General features: G+C 48.5%; 1 protein-coding gene across 1 annotated transcript; it reads left to right on the plus strand.

Annotated features, from left to right (window-relative positions):
- On the plus strand, nt 1-9,265 carry PMVK (phosphomevalonate kinase). The gene is made up of 5 exons (XM_035099112.2): nt 1-237; nt 1,558-1,621; nt 3,364-3,516; nt 3,608-3,737; nt 7,149-9,265. Exons 1-5 carry the CDS (start codon nt 152-154, stop codon nt 7,283-7,285), a joined length of 570 nt encoding a protein of 189 aa, XP_034955003.1. The 5' UTR covers nt 1-151; the 3' UTR covers nt 7,286-9,265.
- Nucleotides 9,266-10,131: the final 866 nt, after the last annotated feature.

Below are 10,131 nucleotides of genomic sequence, written 5' to 3' on the forward strand. Positions count from 1 at the left end.
TTTCCAGGAAGCAGGCGCCTGAGACGTCGCCATTGGTGCGAGGCGGACGGAGGGGCGGCGGGACGGAATGCTCAGTTCCGGACGAGACCATTAACGCCGGCAAGGGAGGGAGACGTTGTTGAGTGCTGCGTGCTGCTGCGGAGTTCCTGCAATGGCCCAGACGCCGAAGCTGATCTTGCTCTTCAGCGGGAAGAGAAAGTCGGGCAAGGACTTCGTGGCGGAGGAAATCCAGAGCCAGTAAGAAGCGCCGCGGGGATTGCACAAGAGCAGGCGGGAGGAAGCATCCCCCCCCCGGTGCATGATGGCGGGTGGCGGGGTGGGAGGGATGGATGCAGGCGAAAGACCACCCACCGCTCCACGTGCGCGCGGGAAAGACCTTCCCAAACCTGCATTCCCCCCCCCCCCATTTTTCAATTTTCAAGCCCTTTTGGAATGGTGGCAAGACTTTTCTCAATCCCGTTCCCGTGTCCGCAGTGAACGTCTGAAGCGGGAGCGCACGCGAACTCGGCCCCGACCTTCCCTCTCCCCGTGGTTAGGAGGGGAAAGAAGCGACACCCCACGGCTTGGGTTGGGGGTGGGGCGGGGGCAAGGCGGTCTTCCGTGTTTACTCCTTTTGTTTCCTTCCTCCCCCTTCACACGTGACGCAGCACGCGACGGGGGTGGGAGAAGGTTGCGAGGGAGTGTGGAAAAGTTGGCATGGGCAGCTGGAAGAAGCCCACCTTGCAGGGATGTGGGGAAGAGGGAAGGCCACGAGTTGCAGGAGTTTAATCCAACGTTAGTCCTGCCCAGAGGGAATTAATGGGTGCAATCCTAAAACCGCTTAGGGGACGGAAGGACGGGAAAGCAGGCAAGATCCATAGTCTGCCAAGCCCTTCCCTGGAAGGAGGTGATGTCCTCAAACTTTGCAGCGCACCTGGTGGGAAGAGACTAGGCCTTGTCGAAGCCAAGACAGAGTTCATAAGAAGAGTCTGGCTGCTGGGATCAGGCCAGTGGCCCAGCTAGTCCAGCATCCTGTTCTCACAGTCGGTGACTGTCCCCATGGAGATGCTGGGATTTGAACCTGGGACCTTTTGCATGCAAAACAGACTCTCTGCCACTGAGCTACAGGTGAAACTCAGAAAATTAGAATATCGTCGAAAAGTGCATTTATCTCAGTAATGCAACTTAAAAGGTGAAACCAATATATGAGATAGATGCATGACATGCAAAGCAAGATATGTCAAGCCTTTATTTGTTGTAATTGTCATTATTTGTCGTTAGGCGGGTCAATTATAAATGGAATGGAATTAATGAAATGTAATAGCAATGTTTACTTTTGTATTATTGTAACTATTTGTTTTATTACTGTGGAATTTCCAAAAGAAAGCACCTGCAAAAATTAAAATAAAAATAAAAAACAATAAGTTGCATTACTGAAATAAATGCACTTTTTGACTATATTCTAATTTTCCGAGTTTCACCTGTATAGCCCTTCTCCCCTTTCAAAGGGTCCTTGAGGACGGACACTTGTCTGCCTTGTCTGGATCTGCTTCATTTAAATTTTTTCTCCCCTGGCAGGTTGGGTCCTGATGTTTGTACTATCCTGCGGCTGTCAGAACCCCTCAAAGAGCAGTATGCCAAGGTAGGTTGTGCCTCCCCCAATTTGTACCCTTTTATCTTTCCTGTTACGTGTATAATAGCATCCTCGCTGAGTTAGGCTGAGAGTTGGAAAAGAGAAAGGTGATCAAAATAGATCGAGGGGGGGATTCCGCAACACCCCTGTGGGAGAAGGTTGCAGCATTGGGGGACTTTTTATTTCAGAGAAAAGGGCTGACGAGAGGCGACACGATCGGAGTTTATAAAATCACACGTGTCTTGGAGAGTTGTGCTTCTCCCTCTCCGGTAACACCAGAACTTGTGGACGCTCAGCAAAGCTGAATGCTGGAAGATTGCAGACAAGTAAAAGATAAAAAACAGTGGGACTGTGGAACTCCCTCCCACAGGAGGCAGTGATGGGCTGGGCAAAATTCCTGAGCAGAGGGTTATCGATGGCTCTTGGTCGTGGTGACTATGCTCTGCCTCCACAGGTGGGGACAGCAATGCTTCCGTTTACCAGTACATTTCCGAGCACAATTCAAAGTGTTGGTGCTGACCTTTAAAGCCCTAAACGGCCTCGGTCCAATATACCTCCACCCCCATCATTCTGCCCAGACACTGAGGTCCAGTTCCCTTGTTGCGAGAAGCCAAGTTGCAGGGAACCAGGCAGAGGGCCTTCTCGGTAGTGGCACCCACCCTGTGGAACGCCCTCCCACCAGATGTCAAAGAGAACACCATCTACCAGACTTTTAGAAGACATCTGAAGGCAGCCTTGTTTAGGGAAGCTTTTAATGTTCAATAGATTATTGTATTTTATTTTTCTGTTGGAAGCCGCCCAGAGTGGCTGGGGAAACCCAGCCAGATGGGCAGAGAATAAATAAATTATTACTACTACTACCAGTTGGTGGGAATCACAGGAGGGGGGAGAGTTGCTCTTGAGCTTGGGTCCTGTCTGTGGGCTTCTCATTGAGGCATCTGGTTGGCCTGATCCAGCAAGGCTCTCTTGATGTTCTCGGATAGCTTTGCCAACAGCCTCGGATCGATTCACTCTCCTCTGTCTCTTCTCCTCTTAGTGGATTTGTCTTAACCCTGTCTTAAAAACAGTTGCCCCCATGCATTTGTCATGGGCTGGATGCAGAGAAGTAGTGGGAGGCGGCAGCTGGGGAACCCCCGAGGGAATCCCCAGGAAAAAAAAAGAGGGAGCAGGCTGGGAGGAGGAGGTGGCAGAAACTGAAGAGCAGGGGTCAGCAAACGTTTTCAGCAGGGGGCTGGTCCACTGTCCTTCAGACCTTTGGGGGGCCAGACTATATTTTTGGGGGGAGGAAAATGAACGAATTCCTATGCCCCACAAATAACCCAGAGATGCATTTTAAATAAAAGCACACATTCTGCTCATGTAAAAAAACCACCAGAAGGCCCTTGGCACTGGACCTCAGTGTCCGGGCAGAACGATGGGGGTGGAGACGCTCCTTCAGGTATACAGGAATAAGGCCGTTTAGGGCTTTAAAGGTCAGCACCAACATTTTGAATTGTGCTCGGAAATGTACTGGGAGCCAATGCAGGTTTTTCAGAACCGGTGTTATATGGTCTCTTTGTATAAAGAATTAATATCATTGACATCAGGTGGTTTATTGGTTCATTGCTGGCGTACGCCTGACTCCAGCTCCTGACAGTATTTCACGAGTCCTACAAGTTAATTAGGAGTAGACCCTTGGATCGGTCTTGTTCGCCAATCATTTCCATCCTGGAGCTTTGATAACTGGCTCGCCTCTCTGGCCTCGCCTGTAGGAGCACGGCTTGGACTTCCAGCGCCTCTTGGACTCCAGCTCTTACAAGGAGACGTATCGGCAGGACATGATCCGATGGGGAGAGGAGCGGCGCCAGGCCGACCCGGGATTCTTCTGCCGCATTGTGGTTGAGGGCGTTACACAGCCCATCTGGGTAAGGCTGAGCGGTGGCAAATTGCGGCTGGCAGGGGGATTGAATTAGAACCCACCTCCCCGGATGTTAACCCGCCAGTCTTCCCACACAGATAGTGAGTGACACGAGGCGCATCTCGGACGTGGAGTGGTTCCAGGACGTGTATGGGGATCTGGTGAAAGTGGTGCGTGTCGTGGCCACGGAGGAAACGCGAAAGAGACGGGCCTGGGTCTTCGTAATGGGTGAGTGAGCCACAGGCACGACTGCCTCTCGTTTCTCTGCTCATTGGCCAGTGCAGGGCTTGGTGTGCAATTCGGCTTTTGAAATTCAGTGCGAAACGAAAAACCAGCATTTAATCATTTGACAGTTATTGGCAGTACAGTGGTACCTCGCCTTCCGAAGGCGGTCCGTTCCGCGGCGCTCTTCGGAAGTCGAAACCTTTGGCAGTCGAAGCGTCCATTTTGCGCTTTGTGCATGTGCAGACCGCACGCGCCGCTTCTGCGAAAATACTTCCAGGTTAGCGGACTTCGCAGTCGAGGCCTTCGTAAGTCGAGGTACCACTGTAATAATAATTAAGATCGTAATATTTTCTGCAAGAAAAAAAGACTGAACATAAAATGGCAACCTTTTCCCCCTATATACATGGAAAGGCAAGGCTGTCATCACCCAGCCCCCATTGGAAGGCTTGTCGTGCCTCATCCCAGTCCTGGATTTGCATGAAGAAACAGGGTTGGGAAGGTGAGCTTAGTAAGTTCATGGGACAGGAAGGGGAAGCAGTGCTTCTCAAACTTGGGTCCCCATTTTGGGTTGTTGGACTACAACTCACATTATCCCTGACCACTGGTCCTGCTAGCTAAGGATGATGGGAGTTGTAGTCCAACAAGACCGGGGGGGGGGACTTGAGAAACACTGCTCTGAGGGGTTAATATTTGGGGGGGGAGGTTGGTCAGCAGGGGGGAAGCCCCACGCCGCCGCCTTCTTTTTTTCATTTTTTAAATCTCTATTGAACATATTTCACAAAATTATACAACAATATACTATATTACAATTTATATCTCGTCCCGTATAACAATTTTTTTAAAAAGAATACAAGAAATTTTAAAAAAGACCTAGACTTCTGAAAGTTCTGGAAAAAAGCTAAATTACACTTGTTATATTTTACACAGTGTCATATTATTATATTATTTTCATAATTTTTTTTGATAAAAATTAAAAATTAAAGAAAAATTAAAGAAAAACATTAAATTTACATATACTATCTGTACATTGCAAGACTCATTCAAGATCTGCTGGAGGTTTTTGCTGTCGGAGTAATTTTTCAGATATTCCTTGAATATAATCTATTCTTGATTTACTTTTTGCATCGAATACCCTCTTACCCTCTCTGTCATTTTTGCCATTCGCAGATATTCTAATAGTTTAACTTGCCATTCTGATTTTGTAGGTATAGTTTCATTTTTCCAATACGTTGCGATTAAAATTCTGGCTGCGGATTTTGCATACATAAAGAGAGATCTTCTTTTTTTATTTCAGTTGACATTATCCCTAATAAGAAGGCTTCTGGTCGTTATGTGAATGGGATTTTAAACATCTTTTTTAGTTTGTTATATATAACATCCCACATTCTCACCACATATGCATAAATGATCCCAGGGCAGTCTCGAGCAGGTCAGGCGCCCTGGCGCTGAGGGGCGGAGATCGCTCCGGCGCCCCCGCCCTCACAGGGCGCAGCATGGTTTCCGCGCGGCTTGGCCGGGCGCCCTGGCGCACCGCGCCACCGGGGCTCTACCTAGAGCCGGCCCTGAATGATCCCCTCCCCTCATTACACCTCCAACAATTTTCCGATCTGCTCTTATACATTGTGGCCAGTCTGGCTGGGGTCAGGTGCCACTGATATACCATTTTCATAATATTTTCTCTTAAATTATAACATGCTGTGAACCTGGTATCTTTTTTTCCATAGTCTCTCCCATTGGTTCATATAGATATTACGGCCAAGATCTTGGGCCCAACATACCATCGCACTTTTCTTCTTCTTTAGTCTCCCACTCAAGTAGAAGATTATACATTTTGGAGATATGCTTACTTTTGGCTTGTACTAACTCTCTTTCTAGTCTTGATGTTTCTTTTTCAAATCCTGTTTGTCTCATTTATTTGTAACCAAACTGTCACATTCCTTCTAATTTCGTCGAATTATTGTTATTTTCCTCTAGTTCAGTGTTTCTCAACCAGTGTGCCTCCAGATGTTTTGGGACTACAACTCCCATCATTCCTGACCACTGGTCTTGCTAGCTAGGGATGATGGGAGTTGTAGTCCCAAAACATCTGGAGGCACACTGGTTGAGAAACACTGCTCTAGTTGCCCAATCACTTTTTGCATTTTTCATTTTACTGCTGTGGCCTCTTATCAAGGAAGTCCACAAGGGGATTTTGGTTCCAATATTCTCTTTACTATAGGGACGCGGGTGGCGCTGTGAGTTAAACCACTGAGCCTAGGGCTTGTCGATCAGAAGGTCAGAGGTTCAAATCCCCGCGGCGGGGTGAGCTCCCGTTGCTTGGTCCCTGCTCCTGCCAACCTAGCAGTTCGAAAGCACGTCAAAGTGCAAGTAGATAAATAGGTACCGCTACAGTGGGAAGGTAAACGGCGTTTCCGTGTGCTGCTCTGGTTCGCCAGAAGCGGCTTAGTCATGCTGGCCACATGACCTGGAAGCTGTATGCCGGCTCCCTCAGTCAATAATGCGAGATGAGCGCCGCAACCCCAGAGTCGGTCACGACTGGACCTAATGGTCAGGGGTCCTATTCTCTTTATTTGTCCCAAATTTTATAGAGTGATTTCCTAATTATATGGCTTAAAAACCCCTTGTGTACCTTAACTTTAATATATTTAATGTTAATGGCTTCTTTTTTATATGTATGCATATAGTTTTGTTTATCAAGCTGTGTTTTAGTCACCAAAACAGTTATTGAGCGTTAGAGTTATTAGAAGCACAAGATAGCCTATTACTGAATTTACTTGTATCAAACCTTAACATGCCAATTGTATTTTTGTTTACTTGTCCTATAACATGTGCATTCTCCTATTTTAAATGAAATTTCTCTAATATTCTCATTAATCGAGAATATTCTAGAGAATATTCTCCAAAAGATTATTCTCGAGAATGTAACATCACTATACAGCAGTGATGTCCAACAGGTCGATCACGATCTCCTGGTAGATCCCCGCGTGGCGGGTCGATTCCGGTCGATCTCTGGCTCCCTTTCCTTAGTGCCACTAAAACTTACTCCTGCCCCGCCCTCCATTGTTGTTTGATCTCTGGAAGGGAAGACAAAGCTTTTTCTGTGGTGCTGGTTTCATCCATAGCGATATTTTTGTAAGTTGCCTTTAAACCCCCCCCCCCATGGAAGTTTGCCCCCCCAAAAGCAAAAGCTTTTTTTAACCCCTAAAAAAAACACGGGGCTTTCATCCCTAAAAAAAGGTCAACGACTTTGAACCCCCCCCCCAAAAAAAAACTGGGATAGATTTTTCCAGTTTTTAAAAGTAGATTGCAGTCTCTTGAGAGTTTGCCACCCCTGCTATACAGGACCGAGACCATTTAGCACCAGCAAGTCAAATGGCCAACTTTTGCCTGTCTTTCCTCTCCTCTCCACCCCAGGGATCGACGACGCGGAATCCGAATGTGGCCTGGATCAGGGCGTGCCTTATGACTGGGTCATCACCAACGACGGAGACCAGCTTTCCCTGGATGCTCAGCTGGAGAAACTGCTTCAGCTTATCCACAGCAAGCTGTAGCGAAACCCAGGCCCCTTGCGTTATCTCCACTTCTTTCTCTTTCTCTCTCTCTCTCTCTCTGTCTCCCTCCACCCCACCCTCCATTCCTTCAGGACCAGGGCTGGGGTTTGGCTGAATCACCAAAGAAAGAGAATCTGGAGAATGCCGCCGCAGACTGCGGTCAGGTGCGCCTCAAGGCAAGGCGTTTCTGGGTGGGGTTTTTTTCCCCCCCCCACCCCACCCTTCTCTTCCTTTCATTTTGGAGAGTCCATTCCAGCGAGTGCCATAATCCAGTGCCAGTTCTTCCCTCCCCGTGACTCCATTCCAGGCAGGGTGTGCATCTCCATCCTGGCCAGCTGCTCGCTTGTGTGTCATTTCCGCGAGCTGTTCTTTTGCACTCGTACCTGGCACTGGCGCCTTCCCCACCTAGCATCAGGTGGGGGCTGATGTTTGCAGGAAATGTATGTTTGTGCTGTGGGAGGGGGCAGTTTCGGGTCCGTTTCGGGTTTTCCTCCCTCCCTCCCAAGCCCATCTTGGGTCGCAGTTTTAGACTTTTACAGGCTTTTGGCCACCAGGGGGCAGAATAACCTCAAGCTTAACACTTCTGCGGCTCTGTTCCTGGTACAAATCTTATTTCGTAACTCTTGCCTAGCTCTGCGCCTGTCAATCATCCTGTCCACCTGAATCCGGCAGGATAGGTTCCCCTCGACGGGTTGAATTATATGCATGTTATTTTCAGGGGGCATTTTCTAGTCCTGCTCCTCGTCCCAGATTCAAGCTGATTTTTATCTGAGACAGGAACGCTTTTGAGTGTTACTTTTAGCTGCTTCTGATGACTGACCACACACACTTTCCCTAAGGTGGGGGGGGGGAATCGCTGTGCCTTATTCTTAAAAGTGCTGACCACCTCTTGTTCTCCTCGCTTGCCCAGCTCCCCAGCCAAATCCTTAATTTGGGAATCATCTCACCAACTTCTTCCCTGACAAAGGCTCCTGTGCCTTTTCCTTGCTGTGTGATGGGAAAGAGGTGGGGGACGGAAGTTCAATAGGTGGGGATCAAGCCGGAGTGGGAGAGCTGAGCCTGTTGGATTAATCCCCGGAACATAAACTACACGGCTTTTTTACTCGGGTGGGAACGTTATTCGGCAAGTTCTGAATGACGCAGGAGACATGATGGGGAAAGTAGTTGGCAACGCAACCAAAATGGGTTCTAAGCTGAGAAATTGCAGGACAGGCTTTTGCTGCTGAGGGGGGGGGGCGACCAATCTGTGCAGGAATTGAGAGTTGAGCGCTTGGGCTGGGGGTGAGATAGTCATGTGGGCTGCTGCTGGGAGCAAAACTAGGGACAGGGTGAAGGTTTGCAATGGATGCAACCCGATTTGCCCCCGGGCTACAGAATACCTAGCATATTCCCTGGCCGTGTTTGCACATCACACCAAATCACGGTTTGAGCCTAGTCCCCTCTAGGAGTCGTGCGTTTCCCCTCTCCTTATCCTCTCGCACAGCCAGAAAAGGAGGATTTTGGAAGATTTCGCTTCCCCTTTCCTTTAAACTTGCCATGTCCAATCCCAGTTTCACCATAGCAAGGGCTCATTTCAGCAAGGCAGCTTCATGAAATCATGGTTTGCATTTGGCATCTTTTGAAACAGACCATAGTCGAGCCGTGGTGCCTCATTCAGATGCAAGCTTGCAACAGCTTCTGAAACTGTCCTGGCTGCGCAGGAGACTTGAGGGTCGTGGGAGAGGTGGTCCGGCTCAATAATGTTGCACTAAACCATGGTTTGAGTGTAATGTGCAAACACAGCCCAGGTACACAGGACGAGGTCCCCCCTCTGCTCCTTTCAGCACACCTGACTTCCTTTCCCACACCGCAAACTCGATGTGCGGCTGTATAATCTCTTGCTAATGCCACTCACTGCTCAACCAAATGCCCATTTCCTCTCTTCCCCTCTGGAGAGGAAGAAGATTGTTGTACTCAAAATAAAGCTTTGGATTGGTTACAGTTTCCGGCTCTCGTCTGTCTAGAATAGTCCAGTTTCCGTCGGGTGGGTCTGGAGTCTTGTTTGCTCAGATGCAGGATAGTTCTTGCACAGGGATCAGCCAAAATCAAGGTTTCCTCTATTTGAGGTTGCTGGCCTTTACATTGCCCATCACCCCGACCACTGGCCTGGCTGGCTGGGGCTGATTTGAGGTGATTGTTTTCCCCCTACCTACCTACCTACCTACCCTGTTTCCCCGAAAATAAGACATACCCATAAAATAAGCTGCAGCAGGATTTCTAAGCATTTGCGCAATATAAGCCATACCCCGAAAATAAGACATAGTGATAGGCGCAGTTCTGGAGGGTGCCAAAGAAGAGGCGAGGCTGGACACATAATAAAAAATAAGACATCCCTTGAAAATAAGCCATAGTGTGTCTTCTTGAGGAAAATAAATATAAGACAGTGTCTTATTTTTTGGGGAAACAGTATCTATTGCATTTGTATGCCACCTTTTTCCTCCGCGTTGCTCATGGTTCTCCCCCCTCCACAACCCTGCGAGGTAGGTTAGACTGAAAAGCAGTGACTTGCTTGCTTAGTGGCCAAGTAGGGGTCTGAACCCTGGTCTCTCCTGGTTCCTAGTCCAACCCCCTCCCCACAGCGCCACCACTGGCTGTCATCAAAGACCGCATGCTTTGGAAACTAGGCGTTTCAGATAAACAGCACTGCATTTATTTCCATTGAAGAAAGGGGGAGCCTGGGTATGAATTGGGGACCTCATGGTCTGCAGTCAAATGCTGTGCCATCGGAGGGCTGTCAATTGCCTACTTTTTGTTGGCATCCATGTCTCGAGAAATAATGGAGTATGCTTCCAGGGGTGAAGGCAAAC

This window comes from Zootoca vivipara, chromosome 17 (genome assembly GCF_963506605.1).
Source record: "Zootoca vivipara chromosome 17, rZooViv1.1, whole genome shotgun sequence".
NCBI lineage: Eukaryota > Metazoa > Chordata > Lepidosauria > Squamata > Lacertidae > Zootoca > Zootoca vivipara.